The following is a 22,524-nucleotide window of genomic DNA, read 5'->3' on the forward strand; positions in this document are numbered from 1 at the left end:
CCAGGTTGGCCGATCCCGGGCTCCCGAGGAGCATTCGAGAAGTGAGAGTTAGGGAGCCAGGACAAAGGAGGACAATTGCTTCTTGCACATAAAGTTAGGTGTGAAAAGCTAGTGGGGCCACCATTTTTCCTTCCCTTACATTTCTTTCCTTTTCCTTTTCTCCTCTTTCCTTTCCTATATCCTGCCTTCTGTGTGGCATGTGTTTATGATATCCCCATCATGGGCCTTCCAGCCCTGAACTTGGGAACAGAACACAAACGGACCCATCACGAGGGGTGCGGTGTAGAAGCTGGAACATATCTCCCAAGTCAGACCACCAGGTTTGAAGCCCGGTTTCTTCACTGGCCTTCTATGAGTTTGGACAAATCTCCTCACTCCCCTGAGCTTGGATTCCTTGAGTGTGTGGTGAGGATAAGAGCTTGACTGGCCCCATGGGATTGTTGCCAGGACTCAAGGCAACACAGCAGGTGAACCCTCTGCCCTTGCTTTCTTAATGGCCTTAGTGAGAGGAACCCCCACTGGCTTTATTTCTAGAGAATGCTACCTCCTGACACCTGCTCTGTGAGTAGATCCCAGAATCTGAGTCACTGCTTGACTTTCCAGGTGACAGGTGCTAGTTATTCTGTTTTGCTCATGACCATTTGCCACCATCTCTTGAAACGGTCCCCCTCCCTTTTGCTACTCGATGATTAGCATTCTGGAGGGCAGGGATTTTATCTGAGGCCTCCGGCTCCCCAGCATCCACAGAACACATGGGAGTGCTCAATACAAGGTTACTCAAGGTCGGTTGATCGGCAATGTATTAAAAATCCATCTTTTTCTGGGATTTTCACCAACTCCTCCCACCTGTGCTGTGCGGTGGTCTGTCAAGTCTGTGCTTCCCATTACTGATTCTCTTAAATACATCACCACATGATTTCTGAAGGCTGTTCAAAGCCACATGAGGGGAAGGGGCCATTCCCGGACCCCAGGGAGAGTTGGAATCAGTGTTTCTAGAACTGGAAAGAAGTCTTGTCCAGTTTTGTGGAGCCTAGAAAGAGGCCACCCTTACAGCTTTTCTGACAAAGTCTCAGCATTTCTGACTCTTGCAGCTGGGTCGGCATGGAATCACAACCGGTTAGAAGGCATGAAGATTTTAGAAATTATTGTCAACCTTTTGCCCTTTATGTCACCCAAACCATAATGAGATGTGATGAGTGCAGCTGGCTGTTGCCTCAGCCTTCCTGCAGCACCCCAGGAAGCAGTATTGGTCCCAGTGTGTCACCGTCCTTGTCAGCAGCTACCAGATGCCGACCACTGTCTGGGGTGGCCGTCAGCTGATGCCAGGTAATCCCCGGCTATCAGACTGGAAGCCCTCTGCTCACAAGCCTGAGAGCCAGTTCCCGGGAGCCAACTCAGCAGTGCCACAAGGACTAAATCTGGAGGGACAGAACCTGCCAGAACCCTTCATGCCAGTAATGTGTCAAGGAAGAGACTCCTCTGGGACCCAAAGGTCTATGATGGTGCTCCCAGGAGACACAAGTCATATCAAGGATCCTAGGAACAGTCCTCCTCCAGTTAGGGTGGTTTGTGGGTGCTGAAGGAGAGAGTTTAATCCACAGTGGGGTGGGGCCCAAGGTTGTTCCACCATCCAGCGGCCAACCTGGTGCTAAGTTAGGGGTAATGGAGAGTCCAGAGCTCAATCGTGCATAGTTCATGCCTCTAGAAGCTTATAATTTTGTGTGTGTGGTGGTGGTGGGGGGAGACATGCCTTGTTTCTTTACTGTGGGGAGGAAAAGAATGACCAGTGTCAGGACAGAGGCACAAAATGTAATGGGGTGACTCTCGTGACTCTCGTCACTCCATTCTAGGTAGAAGAAGGCTGGACATAAACCTCTTAGAGCTGAGAAGGGCGCCATTACATTTGCTGCTGGATTCTGGGCAACAGAGTGGGATGGCCCAGGATGCTAAACGTGAGGAGATGGGGGTTTTCTCCTTTCCAGTGTCCCAGCCCCACCCTCCAGGCCAAGTCACCAGGCTGTATTTCTGGCTCTCCCAGGGGAACGTCAGCTCTGCCCAGAGGCTTCCCACAGGAGAGTCCTGTGGACCATGGGTCCATTGCCCTGTCAGGATGTAAGTGATAGTGACAGGGGCTCTGGAGTTTCTTCCTCAACCTTTCCTGAGCCTCCAGCATGGCACGAAAGGCCTTTCTCTTCAAGTAAGGAATGATAGTGTCCTCCGGCATTCTCTGTACAAGGCATTGTGCCAGCAGCTCTAAGGCAAGGGGTTGGGAAACTAGAGCCTGCAGGCAGACTCTGGCTCACTGCCTGTTTTTGTAAATAAAGTTTTATTAGCACACAGCCACGCTCATTGCTAATGTATTGTCTATGGCTGCTTTCATGCTACTGTGGCAGAGTTAAATAGTTGCAACAGAGACCATATGGCCCCAAAAGTCTAAAATATTTATTGCCTGGTTCTTTACAAAAAAATTTTGCTGATCTCTGTGCTGGCAGGGACCAAAGATGGACGAGATAGTCCCCGACCTATAAGAGACTATTGACCAATTTCAGAGATGGATGCTTCAAGAGCTGCAGTGTCATTCTGGGACAGATGCAATATAATTAGAAGCCACTTAGAAGGGGAGGAGATGGCTTTATGAGGAGCATTTAAGTTACATCCATCTCAGTTCGGATAAGTCACTTTTCAGGTGCTCAATGGCCACTTGTGGACAGGGGCTGTCGTATCGGACAGTGTTTGTGGACGGAGGTCCCGGATGCTGAACTAAGTGGTGTGAGCTTTATTCTTTAGGCAGTAGAGAGCTGCTGGGGATTTCTGAACTGTGTTTTGCATATGCTCTGTAGAAGTTGTCTGGAGAGATGAGAAAGGGGGCATATTATGAGGCGAATGCAGGAGTATGGGTGATGGGTAAGAAGGGTGTGGACTATCTCACAGCAGCAGCAATGGGTCTCAGGAGAAGACTGGGGAGGCATTTGCAGAAATACAACAGGGTGGCCAACAGATTGGGGTGGAGTGGGAGAGGGGGAGGATGACAGGCAGATCACTGGAATGCAACAATCATCCACCCGTCTCCATATCCCCGGCTACACCATGCCCTGGTGAGCTGGTCAGGGGGCCTCCCCGACAGTCGTGGCAGAGACCCAGAATTCCAAAGTTCCACTGCTCTCAGACACCCCACATGTAAGTTCTAGAGGGGCTCATCTCAGTGCTTCGTGTTGGCTTCACCTTCCTTCCTGGCCAGACGGTGGAAATGGCCGTTCTCCCTCGAGCGTACCAACCTCTTTGGACACCGTCTTGACCCATGATTGGATCTGGCCATTTTTCTCTGCTGGGTTCTCAATTCCCCATAGTGCATTTGGTCAGTAAGCTGCTGTGTTATTGTTGTTTTTCCTCCGTCTTTCCTGCTCTCTCCCTCACATGTTGAGTTTACATTGCTTTCAAACCCCTGATTTCCCCTGCTCCTCACAACAGCCTTGGAAGGAAGGAAGGAAGGAAGGAAGGAAGGAAGGAAGGAAGGAAGGAAGGAGAGGTATTACTGTCTTCATTCTACAGATGGAGAGATGCTACCCAGAGGCCTCAAAGGGCTTTCTGGAAGTCATGGCTAGGGACTTCGGGGGGATAGGACAGGAACACTAGATGTGTGTGTGCTAGCGTTGGTCAAATCCAGAACCAAAACTGTTCTTCAGGCACATGCCACATGACAGTCACTGTCCTGGGAGCTTTGATGTAGATTATCTATTTCATTGCACCAGTGCCCACATGTTATTGACGGGAAGACCAAAGCTCAGGTACATGGCTCCTCCTAGGTCATGCAGCTTGGTAAGCTGCAGACCAGGACTCGAACCCAGAACTCACCCCAAGACCAGTGGTGCTTTTCCCCAACCCCCAGCTTCCCATCAAATACAAAATCTGTCTACCCTTTGGCTCAGAAATTGTCCTGTATCCGCTTGATAGGTTTTAGGGAGACATGATTTGCTCTGTGATCTCATCTCTAGGATTGCAATAATGAGCCATATTAGAGCAAGATTCTCCTGTTCATTTCTTTTTTTTTTTTTTTAATGTTTTTATTTATTTTTGAGACAGAGAGACACAGAGCATGAGCAGGGGAGAGGCAGAGACAGAGGGAGACACAGAATCCGAAGCAGGCTCCAGGCTCTGAGCTGTCAGCACAGGGCCCGACGCGGAGCTCGAGCTCACGGACTGTGAGATCGTGACCTGAGCTGAAGTCGGACGCTCAACCGACTGAGCCACCCAGGCGCCCCTCTCCTGTTCATTTCTTTAAGGACCTGTGATGTATTAGGCAGTATGGAGATAAAGGACGATGATGGTGACAGTGAATGACAATGGAAGGGTAATAATAGCAGCAGTAGCAGCAACAGCTTACGCCTATGCGGTGCCTACCATGTTCGTGACACCATCGTGAGCACTTTCTAGGCATTAGCGCATTTTATCTTTATACCAGTCCTGACAGGGGTACTATTATTAGTCCTCTTTTACAGATGAGGAAACTGAGGCACAGAGGTGTCAGGTACCTTGCCCAAACTCATACCGCTAGGAATTGTTCAAGCCGGGACAAATAAGAAATCATCTTATCCTCTAAGCTGCTGGGGGAAGTCACCGTGCAAAAGGACCACTGATGTCCAGCCTATTACAAGCCACATTCCATGCCATTTGACGATGCTAGGACAATTTTAAGTATTTTCTCTTGATGGGGAGAAACTGAGGCACCCGCGGGCCCTGACTTCCAGTACTTTCCTGCCATCAGCCTGGACCCACACCATCTTTCCCTTTGCCTCCTGCCGAGGTCAGGTTCTCGACAACCTGGACAGCCACCTGAAGAAATCTGAATACTTCCGCTTCCTCTGGTTCCCGCACAGCGAGAACGTCAGCGTCATCTACCAGGACCACACCAACAAGGTAGTGACAGCATCAGTCCCGTCCTCATGCACAGCCTGCAGTCCCCAGGATGGCTGACCTTTGTCCTTGTCCCGGGTGGTCAGTGAGGTGTGAGAGGGAAAACGAAGGTGGGCATCACTGAGTGTGAGGACAGAAGCAGGCGAGGCAGCAGGGTGGAAGGAGGAAGGAGAGTTGGCCCAGTAAGGGTCTAATGTGACCACAGGTAGGGATGTGCAGGAGTGAGGTCAGGGGACAGCCTAGATGCGGGAGAGGGGAGCAGAGGTGTGGGGAGGCCAGGATAGGATAAGGTAGAGTATCAGGCAGCTGGGCTATCCCTCGGACCACCTCCACCTTCCCTCCAACGCCCCTGTCTTGCCCACTCCCACCTGGACAGGTGAGGAAAGCAACAGTTTTGTCTCTCCTCCATGTCCTTAGCCAATGAGCTGCTTCTCAGCAGAAAAACACAAAACCATCACCTAGGATGAACACTGATGGGCCACGTCAGGCAAAAGCGATGACACTTACTGTGTGTTACGGGCTGGCATGGGGTTTGTAAATGGTGATCGCTGGACACCTGCCTCTGGGGCTCAGAAGGGGAGGGACGGATGCACATCGTCATCTTGTGCAAAATAAAAACATACCTAAAGACATACATATGCAGGAAACGAAAGGGGTGGGGCATGCAAATTGGCTGGGTCACCAAGAAGTGAGGCTTTCGATTGTCCTGGCAGGTGGGTCACCCCCTCTACACACACATGCAGCCACTCTTGGACACATCTCCCTGTAGGGGGACACTATGACAATAGGTCAGAAAGCAGCTGAGCTCTGGCCCTGAACTGATTACAGATTCTTCTCCCCAGCCCCCCTCCTCTTCAGCCAACTGGTTTTGGGACTATGCCATTGGATTTTATTTACTGGAGTTCCTGCTCTGGATCAGGTAGGAATGCAAGGTACCTTCTTCCAGCATCTGCCATATGCTGTTGAGGATGCGGTCCACCAAAAGAATAACACCCTGGCCTTTATGCATGTAAATTAGGGTCTAGGGCAGTGATTTTTCAACCCTGCCTACACATTCAAATCACCTGGGGAGCTTTTTATAAAATGCCAGTGCCCGCGTCCCACTCTTTGGCCCCCAAGTGATGTAAATCTCAGAATGTCTTGTTTTCTACCCCCTCCCAGCCTGACATCTAGGCTTATGCTCAGACTCCATGTCTGCTGGTAGATACGTAACTCTCAGTGATGGGGAAGGTTTCATGGGTTCTTGAATGGTAACTTTATATCCAGCCAAGACATGGAATGATATGATATAAAAATTTTTTGAAATATTTTATACATACAAAATAATATAGAAAACATATTAAAATATAAAGAATAACGTGGGGTGCCTGGGTAACTCAGTCGGCTGAGTGTCTGACTTGATTTTGGCTCAGGTCATGGTCCCAGGGTCGTGGGATCGAGCCCTGTGTTGGGCTCTGTGCTGAGTGTGGAGCCTGCCTAAGATTCTCTCTCTCTCTCTCTCTCTCTCTCTCTCTCTCTCTCTTTCTCTCTCCCTCTGCCCCTCTCCCCCTTTCCCCCACTCACTCTCTTTCTCTCTCTCTCTTAAAAAAAAAAAAGAGTAATGTAATAAGCATCCACGTGGTTACCACCACACCAGCTTAAGAAATGAAACAACATGAGTACAATTGGAATGGTCTTTATGTTAAAATTTTTTTAACGTTTATTCATTTTTGAGAGACAGAGAGTACAGAGTATGAGCGGGGAAGGGGCAGAGAGAGAGGGAAACACAGTATCTGAAGCAGGCTCCAGGCTCTGAGCTGGCAGCACAAAGCCCGACACGGGGTTCAAACCCACGAACTGCGAGATCGTGACCTGAGCCAAAGTCAGACACTCAACCGACTAAGCCACCCAGGCACCCCAGGAACGGTCTTTATGAACTCCCAGACCACACTCTCCAAGGGGTAACCAAGAAGTAATCACTACCCTGAACTTTATGTTTATCACTCCCTTGCTTTTATTTATATTTTAGTTTTATGAATCTTGAAATCAGGAATTTGGTAATTCAGCTTCGATAGTGATAATTATCCATGTTGATATGGATAGCTGTGATGAATAATGATTAGTCATTTTTCACTGTATGCATTTATCACAATGCGTTTATCCATATTCTTTTTTTTTTTAAATCCATATTCCTAATAATGGGTATTTGGGTTATTTCCAAGATTTTTTTTCTTTTTTCTTTTCTTTTCCCTTCTTTTCTTCTCTCTTTCTTTCTTTCTTTCTTTCTTTTGCCATTACAAACCATATTGCTGTGAGGATTCTCAACCACTGCTCCTGATGCTTTTTTTTTTTTTTTTTTTTTTGTCTTGAGTATACTCATGAGTGGAATTCCTGGGTCATCGAGCATGAGTATCTTCAGGCTTATCAGATCAAATTGTTCTCCCAAGTGGCTATACCCAGTGACCTCGCTGCACACTGTAAGATTCTCTGTGCCCCACAAGCTGGTCGAGATCGAAATTTTACATTTTCATGTGACGTGTATTAAATAGTATCTCACTGTGGTTTTAATTCTTATTTCCATGCTTACTTGTAAGGTTGTGTTGTTTTTTAGTATATTGATCCTTTAGATTTCTCTTCTATGAAGCACCCATTCATGTATTTTGCCCTTTTTAAAAATTGGGTGGGTATTTTTTTCTTATTGTGCTGTAGGGTTCTATGTACATATTTTGAACACTCTGTTTCTGGGCTGCAATACCTCCCTGTTTGTTCTGTCTTTCACTTTTATGGCTTTTAAAAAAAATTTTAGTGTTAGATGTATTTAATGTTAGTATAGTGAAATTTAGCTGTTTGTTGTTTTACCTTTGGGACAGTGTCTTCATAAGAAATCCTTGCCTACTGAAAGGGCATAAGAGCCCATCAAAGGTGGCACTGATGACAGGACCTGGGAAACTAGCTGGAGTTCTTGTCGGTCCTGGACGTGGCTGAGACCTTTGGCACCTGGCGTCGGGTCTCCTCAGGGTAGGGGAGCTACAGGTGCATGGATGGGACTCACATTGGGGTGACTAACTGCCTGGAAGGTGTTAGGAGAGAGAAACTCAACACAGGACTTAATGCATCTGGGCAGGCAAGGGACAAGGAGGAAGCCGGCCTGGGGACCACGATCCAGCAGATTATGGGTGGGAGTGAGAGTGGAAAATGCCCCACCAGGCTTTCTCTCTAGCTTCTATCACAGCCTCTCGGCAGCTTTATGTGCGTGTGCCTGTGGAGCCCGATCCCAGTGAGTGCGCAAATAAATTGGGCTCTAAATCACAGCTGCCACTTCCCGGCCCGAGTGGGTGCTCTGCGAGAGCTCCACAGCCTCTGAGTTCAGCCCGTGGGGCTCTGGCTTAGCTGCTTCTGGAAACCGTATCCACCCAGACTCACCCCCGCAGCTCTGGGGTGCACACTCAGCCGTGTGCCCGAGGTGCGGGAATGAACGGCGAATAACAGATTGTACTTGGTAGTTTAATGGCTACTTCACAGTAAGACTCACTGTGTCCCTGCAAGGTCAGGAACCCTGCCTGTCCTGTCACACTTGATCCCCAGTGCCCCAAGCAATGCCTGGCACCTAGAGGAGGCCCCTAGATATTTGTGTAAGAAATGCCACATTAAAAGCTTGGTGCCTGTCTTTGAGGAGTTTAGTAGTGGTCCACTGTGGGAGTGATGACGGTGGCCATAGCTGACCAGGACAGAAAGGCAGGCTTTCGGTTGGAAACAGTTCCCTGGGGGTGACCCAGGGCCTAGGCCAAGCTCAGCTCCTGTGGTTAGAACAGCCCTACTCCTGGGGGCCAGTGGAAGCCCCACCACAGCCAGCTGGCCTCTGAGACACCAGAGAGCATCTGCCTTGAGACAGACGGCATCCGTCTCCTACCCCGCCCCTGAAGCAAGTACCCATGTACCCTTTCTGAGTCCCCGGAAACTCAGCAGCTTGGGGCCATGGGAAGAGCATGAGCTTTGGACTCAAGCGGCCCTGGACTCTGATCCATACCTTCACTTCCCTGCTGTGTGACTCTGGGTAAATCGCTCAGCCTCTCTGAGCTGTGGTTTGCAAGTATGTAAAGTAGAGCCACTAGCAACAATCGGGTTGTTTACTAGACATCACTTCCCTCCCTTCTCACAAAGGCTCCTGGTGCCCCCACTAAACGGCAAGATGCAAGGGCCTGGGTCTGCTGTTCTCTGTAACCCCCATGAGGTGCTCTGAGCACCTGGAATGGATTTTTGACAGACAATGAGGCGGCCGGGATGAGACCAGGGACAGGCCTCTGGGGAGCGTGGCTCTAACAAGAGGCTACCCGCCGGGAGGGAGAAGTCCAACTAAGCCTCGTTACCAGGAGTCTTGAGTGACTCCAGGAGAGGCACACGCTACAGCTGGCATGATTAGAGCCAGTTCAGCTCCCAGGACCCCGAGCTGGCAGGAGCTGGGTTCGTGAGTGGGATGACTGGACAGGCCCCTATAACCAGCCTCGGGGCTGATGTCCTCTTCAGGTGCGTCTCTAAAAAAATTAAAAACAGGGTCTCTCTCTCTCTCTCTCTGGTTTTTGTTTGTTTTGTTTTGTTTTGTTTTTAGACAAAATGTGAGCAACAGCAAGAGAGAAGGGTAGAGGGAGAGAAAGAGAATCCCAAGCAGGCTCCACGCTCAGTGCAGAGTCTGACATGAGGCTCGATCCCCTGACCCTGGGATCATGACCTGAGCAGAAACCGAGAGTCAGACACTCACCTGGCTGAGCCACCCAGGTGCCCCATGAAAGCAGGGTCTTAATGGCGGCCCTCTTGCACTGTTGGTGGGAATGCAAACTGGTGCAGCCGCTCTGGAAAACAGTGTGGAGGTTCCTCACAAAATTAAAAATAGACCTACCCTAGGACCCAGCAATAGCACTGCTAGGAATTTACCCAAGGGCTACAGGAGTACTGATGCATAGGGGCACTTGTACCCCAATGTTTATAGCAGCACTCTCAACAATAGCCAAATTGTGGAAAGAGCCTAAATGTCCATCAACTGATGAATGGATAAAGAAATTGTGGTTTATATACACAATGGAATACTATGTGGCAATGAGAAAGAATGAAATCTGGCCATTTGTAGCAACGTGGATGGAACTGGAGGGTGTTATGCTAAGTGAAATAGGTCAGACAGAGAAAGATACCATATGTTTTCACTCTTATGTGGATCCTGAGAAACTTAACAGAAGACCATGGGGGAGGGGAAGGGGGAAAAAAAGTTACGGAGAGGGAGGGAGGCAAACCATGAGAGACTCTTAAAAACTGAGAACAAACTGAGGGTTGATGGGGGGTGGGAGGGTGGGGAAAGTGGGTGCTGGGTACAGAGGAGGACACCTGTTGGGATGAGCACTGGGTGTTGTATGGAAACCAATTTGACAATAAATTATATTGAATATATAAAAAAAAGCAGGGTCTTAAAAGACATATTTACACACCCATGTTCACAGCAGCATTATTCTTAATAGCCAAAAGGTGGAGGCAAACCCAAGTGTCCAGTGCATGAGTGGATAAACCAAATGAGGTCTACGCTTATAATGGCATCTTACTTGGCCTTAAAAAGGAAGGAAATTCTGGCACAGGCTACAACATGGATGAACCTTAAGGCCATTATGCTAAGTGAAATAAGCCAGTCACAAAAGGCAAATACTGTATGATTCCACTTACGCGAGGCCCCCAGAGCAGTCACATTTATAGAGACAGATAGTAGAATCGGGGTCGCCAGGGGCTGGCAGGGGGAGCAGGGGAATGGGGACTTGTTTACTGGGGACAGAGTTTCACTTTGTGAGATTCTGGGGATTCCTTGCACAACAACGTGAATATACGTAACACTTAGTGCTAAACCTCATACTTAAAAATGGCTAAGATGGCAAATTTAATGTTAGGCAATTTTTTTTTACCACAATTAAGAAGGAAAAGGGGCGCCTGGGTGGCGCAGTCGGTTAAGCGTCCGACTTCAGCCAGGTCACGATCTCGCAGTCCGTGAGTTCGAGCCCCGCGTTAGGCTCTGGGCTGATGGCTCAGAGCCTGGAGCCTGAAGCCTGTTTCCGATTCTGTGTCTCCCTCTCTCTCTGCCCCTCCCCCGTTCATGCTCTGTCTCTCTCTGTCCCAAAAATAAATAAACGTTGAAAAAAAAAAATTTTTTTAAAAAAAAGAAGGAAAAAACCCCAAACACTGAAAACAAGCTAGCCCTCACTAGGAGGGTAGTGGCATGCACGGGGGCGATCCAGAAGTGGCTTCTGGAAGTGTTGGGAGGGTGATTTGGAATGCTATCTGCATCCCCAGGAAGGTTTCCAAGCCGCAGATAAGCGGGAGTGGCAGAGGTTTGGACGGAACCTCCTCCCCCCTTCCCCCCCCCCCCCCCCCCCCCCCCCCGCCCCACCGCAAGGTTTGTAAGCACACAGGCGGCACTCACTAAGTGCTGGATTGTATGATTACTGATCATCCCTCTGCCCTGCCCCCTCCAGTTCCTTCCTGCCAGGCCTCGTGGGCTGGATCAATCGCTTCTTCTTCTGGCTCCTGTTCACGAGGAAGAGGGAAAGCAGCAACCTCAGCCACGAGATCTTCACCTATGAGTGCCGCTTCAAGCAGCACGTCCAGGACTGGGCCATCCCCAGGTAGGGGCCGCGCCGGGCCGGGCTGCAGGGGGCGGGGTCAGTGTCCAAGGGACCCCCTTCAAGGGTGCCCCACACAGCCCTGATGCGTACTCTGTCAACCAGGCTCCTGGTCCTACCTATCCATTATGAGTAGGGGGCAAACTGGAGGCTGAGTCCCCTTCCGGCACCCTTGTGCCAAGCTGTTCTACCTCTACGGGGACAGCAGCCCAGAGGTGGGTCACGGCAGGCTCGGGCGCGGAGTGTGGGGCTTCCTGCCCGGCTTCTTGTTGCTCTGGAGAGCTGTCCCCTACATTCAGTCCCTCGAGGGGCAGCGCCCACCTAGCATGCCAGGGGCTGGGACTCTGCCTTGGGCGGCAGCCCAGGTAAGAACCTAGGTGAGGTCTGTAGCCCCAGCTTTCTCTCTGAATGGTCCCCTCTCTGTCTCTCTCCAGGAACAGGGGGGAAGCGGTGCCCAGGGCTTAGGCGAGACCTCTGTTACAGTGTTCAAGGGCTGGGGCACCGCTCTCCCAGCGGGAATATTAGAACACGCGCAAGTGTTGGAATCAGACTGATTTTACTCTGTCAGAAAAGGAAGAGGCCAGGGGTGGGGGGCAGCTGGGGCCGGACACCTGAGAGGAGCCCCTGACTGGGTGGGGGGCCCAGGGCAGGACCAGGAGCAGGAGGCAGCTCTCCAGCGGAGACACTCAGAGGCTCCATTTCCACGCGGAGGACTTTGAGAGCAACCGCTAAGCGTGGGCCTCCTAGAAGCCGGGAGCCCCCCGTCCCTGGGGGAGGGGGGGCAGGCATGCAGAGCCTCGTGTGATGGCTCCCAGAGGCCCTTTCCCGAGGCCCGGGTTCTGCCCCCCTGGGCTGCGTGCAGAGAGAAGACCAAGGAGGCGTTGCTGGAACTGAAGGCCGTGCTGGAGACCCACCCCAAGATGGTGGCCCACTTTCCCGTGGAGGTGCGCTTCGCCCGGGGGGATGATATCCTGCTGAGCCCCTGCTTCCAGAGGGACAGCTGCTACATGAACATCATCATGTACAGGTGACTGGCTCGCTGGGAGCGGTGAGGCTGGGGGAGGTAGCCCCTCAGCTGAGAAAGACCCTCCTTCAAGGCCAGTTCAGATGCTGCCCTCTCTAGCGAGACTTCCTTGATCCTGGCAGCAGAAAATAGTCTCTCTTCCTTGCGTTCCTACAACTCCCACTTCCTCCCCATAGTACTACAATAATTCATATTAATCAATAGGTAATGTTCATGTGAATAGCCACCCTTTGTGAGATGGATGTCATGCAATGGCAATTGCATGCCGTCTCATGTGCCTACCCTAGTTGATGGTTCGGACAGCCTGAAATGCTGTGTTGAGAAGGCTTCTGAAGCCGGGTTTAAGTTAAGCAGAGAAGGGGGCCCCTGGGTGGCTCAGTCAGTTAAGCACCTGAGTCTTGATTTCGGCTCAGGTCGTGATCTCATGGTTCGTGAGTTTGAGCCCTGCGTTGGGCTCAGGGCAGGGACAGGGCCTTACCTCCTTCTGCTCCCCACCAGGCCCTATGGCAAGGACATACCACGGCTGGACTACTGGCTGGCCTACGAGACCATCATGAAGAAGGTCGGGGGCAGGCCCCACTGGGCCAAGGTAGGATTTGCCAGGGAGTGGCTCACAGGGCCATCAGCCTGGCAGCTGCTGTGAGCTTGGGGCCCACCAGAGGGCGCCTCTCTTCCCTGTTCGTCTGCCTGACCAAGGCTCAGAAGTTGGGATCCAAGGGCTAAGCAAGTCACAGGAAGGAAGCTGACCCAGGCCCAGCTTCCCCCAACATTCATGTTCCAATAGCTCAGTGATTATACTCCGTGAAGTCTCCCTGGGAGTTTTCAGAGAAATTTTTCATCTCTCATTTTATTCGATTCTCATGGAAACCTCTGTGAGCAGGGTAAGGCAGGAGTCAGTGAGCCCTGAAACTGAGAGTCTTCAGAAGTGATGGGACTTACTAGTTAGCAATAGAATTGGGGGCAGAGCCCTCTCCACTGTCACGCTGTGGGGTGGTAAAGGGAATCCAGAGTTTAATGTTAATGCTGTAACACCTTCCGTCTTTACCTTCCAAGAACTTCCTCTCTTCTGTTTGGGTCTTTACATTATGTGTGTACTTGCATGCATGCTTGTGTGTGCAAGCATATGTGTGCACACATACACATGCAGTGTAGGTATGGGTACATGCATTTTTTATGCATGCACGCGTGTGCGGGTAAGTGGATACATGTGTGCGCATTCACGTGTGTGTGTGCCTGGGGGTGGGAGGGTCACGTGTGCAGGCATACAGACACAAGGCTGCCTGTTTGCAGCCCCACTGAAACGTCAGCTCTAGGGAACAAGGTCTGTTGTGTCTGGTTGCTTCCACAGGCCCACAACTGTACCCGGAAGGACTTTGAGAAAATGTATCCAGCCTTTTCAAAGTTCTGTGCCATCCGAGAAAAGCTGGACCCTACTGGGATGTTCCTGAATGCATATCTGGAGAAGGTGTTCTACTGAAGCAGAAACAGAATAAATTGAGCGAACCCCATTCCATCCCTCAGGTCCACCTCCAGGAGGTTGAAGGTTCAATGTCCCCACTGGCCCAATGGGGAGCAGACCTCTTTCCGCGGGCCCTCTGCCACGGCACCCACAGCTGCTCCCACCCACAGCCGTGAGCCTGGATCTAGGCAGGGCTCCCCACTCTCTTCCTTCCTTTATCCCAGCAACAACCCCATGCAAGGAAGAGCACCCACATCTCTACATCTCCTTGCGGCAGCCCCCTTCCCCGAACCTACAGTCACCACATTCTTTCCCAGGAAATAGAGAAACCCTGAAATGTTATGTTTCTTGAAGAGGGCAGGCCTTCGGTCATTCACAGCTTCCACCTGCCGGCTAGTTGTCTGTGACTCCAGGGCCCCCGTTAACATGTATCTGGGCACAGCAGTCCTGTGTACTGTGTCCTGCCTCCTGTCACCCTTGAGGGTTTTTCAGATGCCCAGGTGCGTGCCCACCTGCCCTGGGACTGCCCTCTCCCAGTTTCTCCCTGTCCCCCTGACCTCCCATCACCTGACCTTCAAGCATGGCTGCTTCAGGGGATGTTTGGGGAGTGGGACTCTCCTTGCCTTCTTTTAAATAAAGACCAAGAATTGATTCACTCTCTGCGCCCTCCTCTTCATCTCCAGGTAACAGGAGGCTCCCTAATTTCCTGGCTTCCCTCCAGAGCTCATGGGTCTTGAGCCTGCCTGGAAAATGTTCTTCCCATTCCTTTTGCAAACTTAGTTTCAACTTGCCTCTGACCTACCGCACTTTGTGATCATTCTTTTGTGAGCGTTCATGGAACATCCAGTAGGTGTCAGGTGCTTGGGGGGATTAAGAGAACATTAAGACAGGTTTCTGACCTCAAGAAACTTATATGCTAATCTCATATCTCATAAAAGGATAATATCCATGGTATATGAGGAGCTCTTAACAACTCAACAACAACAACAACAGATGTTTGAATGGGCAAAGGACTTGAGTCGACATTTCCCCAAAGAAGATATCCAGATGGCCAATAAGCACATGAAAAGATGCTCCACATCACTAATCATTAAGGAATGATTAGTTCATTCCCTAATCATTAAGGAAGTGCAAATAAAACCTCAATGAGATATCACCACACCCATTAGGGTCACTGTTGTTAAAACAAACAAACAAAACCAAAAAAACCTCCAAAAAATAACAAGTGTTGGCAAGGAGGTGGAGAAAGTGAAACTGTTGCACATCGTTGGTAGGAATGTAACGTGGTGCGTCCATTCTGGAAAACAGTATGGTGGGTCCTCAAAAAATTAAACATAGAATTACCATATGATCCAGCAATTCCACTTCTGGGTATATGCCCAGGACTGAAAGTCGGGCCTTGAAGAGGTATTTGTACACCATGTTCATAGCAGCATTATCCACAATTGTCTAAAGGTGGAAACAACACAACTGCCCCTAGATGAATGAAGGAATGAGTGCGTAACATACATGCAATGGAATATTGCTCAGCCTGGAGAAGGAAGGAAACTTTGACCTATGCTATGTGGGTGAACCCTGAGGGCATGTGCTAAATGAAATACACCAGCCACAAAAAGAAACACTGTATGATTCCACTTAGATGGTACCTAGAGTAGTCAACTTCATAGAGACAGAAAGTAGAATGGTGGTTGCCAGGGGCTGGGGGAGAGAGAACAGGGAGTTCATATTTAATGGGGACAGAGTTTCAGTTCCAGACCATTAAAAAGTCTGGATGCTGGTGCTGGGTGCATGACAATGGGGATGTGCTTGATAATGCCACTGAACTGTAGACTTAATAATAAAACAATAACACAAAATGGTAAACTTTATGTTCTATATTTCTTATTCCAGAAACAATGAAGAAATTTATATTCTAGTTCAGGGAAACAAAATTAACATGCATAGGACATTAAATAGCAACAGCAGAGATAAGAAGTGTCAGGGGAGTGGCACAGCCATGAAGACCCGGCCAGGGCACTTGGACTCAACTTCCTCAGGGAGGTTACTTCAGCCAGAACCAAGTTCATGACTATGAGAGCCAGAACGATCCCTTCAGCAGGACCGATTATATAGTTCACAGGTCCCAGGGCAAAACAATTAAAAAATTTCAACAGGTCTCCTGACAGCAGAGAATTAAATTAAACTTAGCATCCTTTTTTAAAAAATATTTTTTAAATATTTATTCAATTTTGAGAGAGAGACAGAGCATGAGCAAGGGAGGAGCAGAGAGGGAAACATAGATTCTGAAGCAGGCTCCAGACTCTGAGCTGTCAGTACAGAGCCTGGCTCAGGACTAGAACCCACGAACTGTGAGACCATAACCTGAGTCAAACTGGACACTTAACCGACTGAGCCACCCAGGCTCCCCAAGCTTAGCGTCCTTCTGAGCACCAACTGGTCCTGCTTGGAAATGTGTATCACAGGTATGGCAGCTAGTTTTATGTGTCAACTTAGTACACTCTAACACTGAGTTATTTAATCTAGGTATTGATCTGAACATGTTTTGTAGATGTGGCTTATATCTACAATCAGATGATTTTATGTAAAGGAAAACATTCTCAAAAATGTGGGTGGGCCTTGTGCTATCAGTTGAAAGACTTAAAAGCACAAACAGGTTTCTGGAAGAATAATAAACTCTGCCTCGAAAGTTCCTGACTGAGTTTCCGGACTGTGTGGCTGCCCCACAGATTTCAGGCTTGGGAAAATCACATGAACCAATTTCTTGAATGAATATGAAATATGAATTGGTTCTATTTCTCAGAGGACCCTGACTGATACATAAGGGATGAGTAAAGTTAATAAAAAGACAAGCATAGGAGGGAAAAGCCTGAGGCTTTGGAAATCATGGAGCCCAATCTCTCATGTTCTACAGTTGAGGAAACTGAGGCTCAGAGAGATGAAGAAATGTGTCCAACACCACACAGCAAGTTAGGAAAGGCAGCGTCTTCAAGCCTTTCAACCAAAGTATGTCTTGCAGCCCTTTATTTTCGAGAGTTTGAATTTTTAAAATCTATGAATGTTGCATTCTATTTCATTATATAATTGTGTTTCAAGCTTTTGAGTAATATTTTACTTTCGAAATCTTTAAATGGCATTTCCGCTCTAGGAAGGAGTACCATGTTTGTTCTGTGGTCTTCTGGCCCCTCACATCTACCCCAGCAGGAGAAGTACAGATATTAAGGGACACACAGTGCAATGGCTTATGTCTGAAACCTTGAGATTCAGTAAAACTTCAATTCCTGGAATGCTAGGGCAAAAGAACATTCTGGAAATAGACTTTCTAATTATCAGAGAACCCAGATGTCTTTTCTGGCTCAGGCTTTGAGGAAGATAATTTACTCTTCCTTTGACTTGGGATCTTTTGATGCCTGAAGGTCATGCTTCCCCAAAATTTTTTTTTTAAGTCGATTTATTTTGAGAGAGTGTGCATGCACATGCACGTGCACGCAGGGGAGGGGCAGAGGGAGAGAGAGAACCGATGCAGGGCTCAAACTCACCAACCGTGAGATGGTGACCTGAGCCGAAATCGAGAGATGGACACTTCACCGTTCGAGCCGCTCAGCCGCCCCACCAAAAGATTCTGATTGCAGAATACTTTTGGCATTGAGTGATGTGTGCTGATCTGTTTTGCTCTCCTTCCTTGATTCCTCCTTTACTTCTATCCCAGATTCCCACCGGCCCACCTCTCTTCTCTCCCAGCGGCCCCTTATGGTGTCAGCCTCAGGTAGCATGAGCCAGCTCTGCCCCCTTGGCAAACACTCTCATCTCAGGAGACCTGGAAAGTCATGGGTGCTGAGCTTGGGACCTGTGCTCCGAGACTGTGCTTACAACACTGGACAGTGACCGCCTGCACCATCTAAAGAGACAGATGGAAGGATGAGGAACAGCATCTCCCCTGGGCCAATGGGAAACTAAATTGTAGTGCAGCATCGGGGCTGCTGAGCCATAAGGGGTCTCAAGGTTACATTTGGGGTGAGAGGTCACCAGCCAGAAGAAGAGGTGCATATCCCACCAAGTAGAGCAGGTGAACTGTGGGCAGCTTCTCACCTCGGGCAGCCACCCAGCCCTCCATCCCTCAGGGTGGAGCCAAGAATGGGAGGGGTCCGGTGAGCTCTGAGGGTCTCAGAAGGATGCCCAAATGTGAAGACGTGAGACATTTAAAGACCCAAGACAGATGATGGCTCACTTCACTTGCAAATGTTTCTGCATGGGGAGAACCCAAAACTGAGTCAACCTGGTCACCTCATGGGCAGGGCCAAGAGGATAGATAAGGGGGTGGGTAGATAGAGCTGACTCGAGGGAGGGGGCATCGAAGGGCACGGGCATGGGGGGCCCGGGGTGGGGGGGGCGGTGTGTGGAGCTGCAACACCACTTTGGGCTTCCCTCAAGGTCAGCAGCCACTGTCAGCCCCAGAACGGGACTCATGGTGCCCTCCTGTGGCAGCCGTCCTGACCCAGCTAAGGTACCCAGGCGGAAACCAAGCAGCCCGGCCCTGACCTAAACTGCCTAGCTAGCTAGTCCCAAACTAACAAGTGGCCAGAAATGCCACAGAGAAGGGAGCAGACCTTGAGGGAGGCGCTGGGGGGGGGGGAGGGGGGGCAGCAGGGGGGAGGGTGTTGCTGGGAGGGAAGAGTTGTTTTTTTTATAATTTAACTTTATTTATTTATTTATTTATTATTTTTTTTTTTTTGAAATTTACATCCAAATTAGTTAGTATATAGTGAAGCAATGATTTCAGGGGTAGAGTCCTTAATGCCCCTTACCCATTTAGCCCATCCCCTTAGCCCATCCCCCTCCCACAACCCCTCCAGCAGCCCTCAGTTTGTTCTCCATATTTATGAGTGTCTTTTGTGTTGTCCCCCTTGGGAAGAGTTCTTTATGCAACCATAAGTTTCAAATTTAGAAGAGGTTCCTGGGTCCCCTACAAGGAAGATCTTACAAGGAAGTTCTCCAGTTAAAAATGAGGCCCAAGGCAGGAGCTATCCAAGAACGCGGGAATGGAAGCTGGAAACATAGCTATGAGTACCCTAATCCCAAGGGGCCTTGAACCCATGGACGAAAGGAGCATAGAATAAAGCAGTCTGAGCATACCCGAGCCTGACTTATCTTAGTTTGACCCTGGTTTTCTTCCCCACGCGGCAGGGCTCTTCAGAGACACCTAGACATTTCCAGAAACTTCCAAAAGAAAATTATCGAAATTTGGATGTGGTTTTTTTTTCACTGTTGACATCCACAAATGAATGCCTTTACACCCACACGGAGGGAGAGAACGATGTTCAAGATAACTGCAGGATATTATTTTAAAGGTCAATACCTTGTGCACTCCATGCGGGTGGGCTGGTGACTGGATGCAGGTTTGGATTTGGAGAATGAATACCTTCCTTTGATGCCGTCAGCGCATCTCTGTGATTTTATACACATGCCGTCATATGCAAAGAGGTCAAAAGTCTCTTAACGAAGGTAAGGCTGAAGTAAGTGGCCCGCCTGTCACCAGTTACTGAATTGGGCGCCAGAGAAGGACAGAGACCAAGAGGAGATTGAGGGGGGAATGTCTGGTGCTAGTTCAAGGTCAGCGTCTTTGCTCCCCCACGTGCTGGAGGCAACGGATGAGAGCAGGCAGGTAAAGGTGCCATCCTCTCCATCCCCGACCCCAGCCCCAGTGAGCTCTTCCCACCTTGGAGCGACCCCGACAGGTTGAAGGTAAATGTTGGCCATCAGGGAATGGGCCTCAGAGCAGTGGGGGTGGGCAGGAGGAAGTGGGCAATTTGCTGTTGCCCACACAGCTCTGAGCGATGCCATAAACCTGGAGGATTATGACCGAGGGGTTGAGAATCTCCCAGAGGCAAACAGAGAGTTCATTATTAACCTCGTAAATCTGCTCCATGCGGTCTGGCATTTACTGATAGTACACTAATTGATTTGGTAATCATTAATTCCTTTAATAAGTGCTGCAGACCTGAGTCCTTTTCACATTGCCTTTAGAACGATTTCGTATTTCCTGGGTTTGCCAAGCTGCTCTCTTATAGCTAGAAAATACCAGGCAATGCTGGGTCTGGATAGGTTATGAACGTGGGAGGGCAGCTAGAACGGGGCAGTGAGGCAGAATCAGATCGGGGTTCAATCCCAACTCTGCCAATTTACCAGCTGCATGGCTGTGAGTAAATGGCCCCAATTATCTCTGCAACCTGACTCTTAAGTGACCTCTCCCCACGACACTCCTTGTCCAGGCCTCATGCTTCATTGTGGATAAGAGCTTCTGGAATCTGTTAATTGTGGAGTTTCAACTCATTTGGGGGCACAAACATGAAATAATTCATGAAATAATGAACATGATTCATTCTAAGGACTGTGCCCATCACTAAACAACATCTCAAGCAGACTGTTTAACTTCCTGGAAACATCCCAGTTAATAAAACAGTCTGTTTTGTTTACTTTAGAATGTCAGTCTAATACCCAAACCTAGACTCTTCTCCTCCCTTGTGAGGGGAGGGGGGAGGAGGGGAGGGGCACACTCTACCCTCCCGCACACCCCCAGCCCTGGGTTCTGAGAGCCCACAGAGAACAGGAAGGGGCGTGGTCCAGCTCTTGACCCCTCCCATCCTCCGCTCTCCCTGCTCCAGCTGTCTTGAGGTTATCTGAGGTGGGGCAGGGTCTTGCTTGGTCTGGTCACCCAGAGGGTTAGTGCAAGGTGGCCTCTTCTCCTTGTAGACAGGATGATAGTTTCCTTGGTTGGCCTTTGAACTTCGCTTGGACACCCGTAGAGAGCAGTCCCTCTGTCTGACCTAGACCCCTGCCAAGCAGTCCAAGCCTCCAGCCCCCTCTCGGTGGGACAAAGGTACTGTTATATGGTGAGCATTTTCCTTTGATCCTGTCATCGTGACTCTGTGATCAAGGGGTAATCCCAGTGGAGATGACGTCAAAAGCCTAATTGGAGGCCCTTTGGGAAAGTGAAGCCCGAGCCAAATGGCCTTCCATTGACCCACAACCGCCACTTAGTGGTGAGCTCTGTTCCGCATCATGGGCAGCTTCCTGGCTCTCACCCCTCCTCTATTCCCTGCTACTTCACTGAGAAGGGTGGGCAACCCGAGGTCCCTTACAATAGCCCCTGTGGGGTACAAGGAACAGAGGTCAGATGTTCTTTCATCCAAACCCCTGGGTCACACACTTTTCTAATGAAGGTGACTCCTGGAAGCCTTTGTAATGTGCCTAGAGAGTAACCGTGGGACCTAATGGAATCACATGAAGCAATTGACCCAAGTTGTAGAGCACTTTAGCTGGCCCACAGCTACTGGTACAGTTGCACAAGCTGCACACTGCATAATTCCGGTGTCATTTCACCATGCAGTGAGCAGATTCCTTTTTGTTACAATTCCCTGGCAGAAGGCCATCAAGTGTCAACACAAGGCCTAACTGCAGGTTGGTGGTGCCACCCTTTACCAGGCAGATACTAAGCCCTCTCTTCTCAGAACATCTGGCACAGTTCCCACTTTGCTCCAATAATCCTAGAAGCCAAAAACCCAGGGCCCATTAGCCATGGTCCCCCTGCTGGAATTCCCCACATCTCATCCCTGCACCTTGGTGATCTCATGTCCTGCCTTGGTTTTTCTAGTGCCTCAGGCCAGGACTTCTGTCAGGGATGGAGAGACATCCAAGGACCCTCAACAAGGCCACCGTGCAAAGGGGGAAAGAGGATGGACAGATTGGGTCCCAGCAAACTTCAGAGTAGCTTTAGACTATCTTTTAAGGTGCTAGCCTAGGACAGTTAAAAAAATTTTTAATGTTTATTTATTTTTGAAAGAGAAAGAGAGAGTGAACAGGAGAGGAGCAGAGTGAGAGGGAGACAATCAGAAGCAGCCGCCAGGCTCCAGCTGTCAGCACAGAGCCTGACAGAGGGCTTGAACGCACAAACCACAAGATCATGACCTGAGCCGAAGTTGGACACGTAACCGACTGAGCCACCCAGGTGCCCCTAGCCTAGGAAATTTAAAGTAGACTGCATATGGACGCCTGGGTGTCTCAGTTGGTTGAACACCTGACTTCGGCTCAGGTCATGGTCTTGTGGTTTTTGGGTTCGAGCCCCACGTCAGGCTCTGTGCTGACAGCTGGAGCCTGGAGCCTGCTTCGGATTCTGTGTCTCCCTCTCTCTCTGCCCCTCCCCTGCTTGTGTTCTGTCTCTGTCTCAAAAATAAATAAACATTAAAAAATAATTAAAAATAAAGTAGATTGCATAAAAAGCAACATGTAGACACTGTGGCTGCCAGCATCTAGAGACATAATAGGAAACAAAAAATAAATTTTGAAATCTGGTATGTGACATTAATGTGATGTACAATTTACAGTGAGGGTCATTTTAGCAAAATGCCTTCTGAGCTTGTAACCCTAATTAATACAGATCATTAAGTGAATCATACTAACTTTACTCCGAATTTGCTTGACAGTAATACTAAAATACCAGCTTCTTT

General features: G+C 49.4%; 1 protein-coding gene across 1 annotated transcript in view; it reads left to right on the forward strand.

The window, feature by feature from the left end:
* LOC123589309 (L-gulonolactone oxidase) overlaps positions 1-14,674 on the forward strand; it is a 34,772-nt gene extending 20,098 nt beyond the window's left edge. The window contains exons 7-12 of the mRNA XM_045461247.1: positions 4,807-4,914; positions 5,754-5,830; positions 11,394-11,543; positions 12,403-12,567; positions 13,063-13,153; positions 13,913-14,674. Of these exons, the coding sequence (XP_045317203.1) occupies positions 4,807-4,914; positions 5,754-5,830; positions 11,394-11,543; positions 12,403-12,567; positions 13,063-13,153; positions 13,913-14,041 (720 nt within the window). The 3' untranslated portion in view covers positions 14,042-14,674. The remainder of the gene's footprint in view (positions 1-4,806; positions 4,915-5,753; positions 5,831-11,393; positions 11,544-12,402; positions 12,568-13,062; positions 13,154-13,912) is intronic.
* The last annotated feature ends 7,850 nt before the right edge of the window (positions 14,675-22,524 follow it).

The sequence above is a fragment of the Leopardus geoffroyi genome, chromosome B1, assembly GCF_018350155.1.
Source record: "Leopardus geoffroyi isolate Oge1 chromosome B1, O.geoffroyi_Oge1_pat1.0, whole genome shotgun sequence".
In the NCBI taxonomy this organism is placed as follows: Eukaryota; Metazoa; Chordata; class Mammalia; order Carnivora; family Felidae; genus Leopardus; species Leopardus geoffroyi.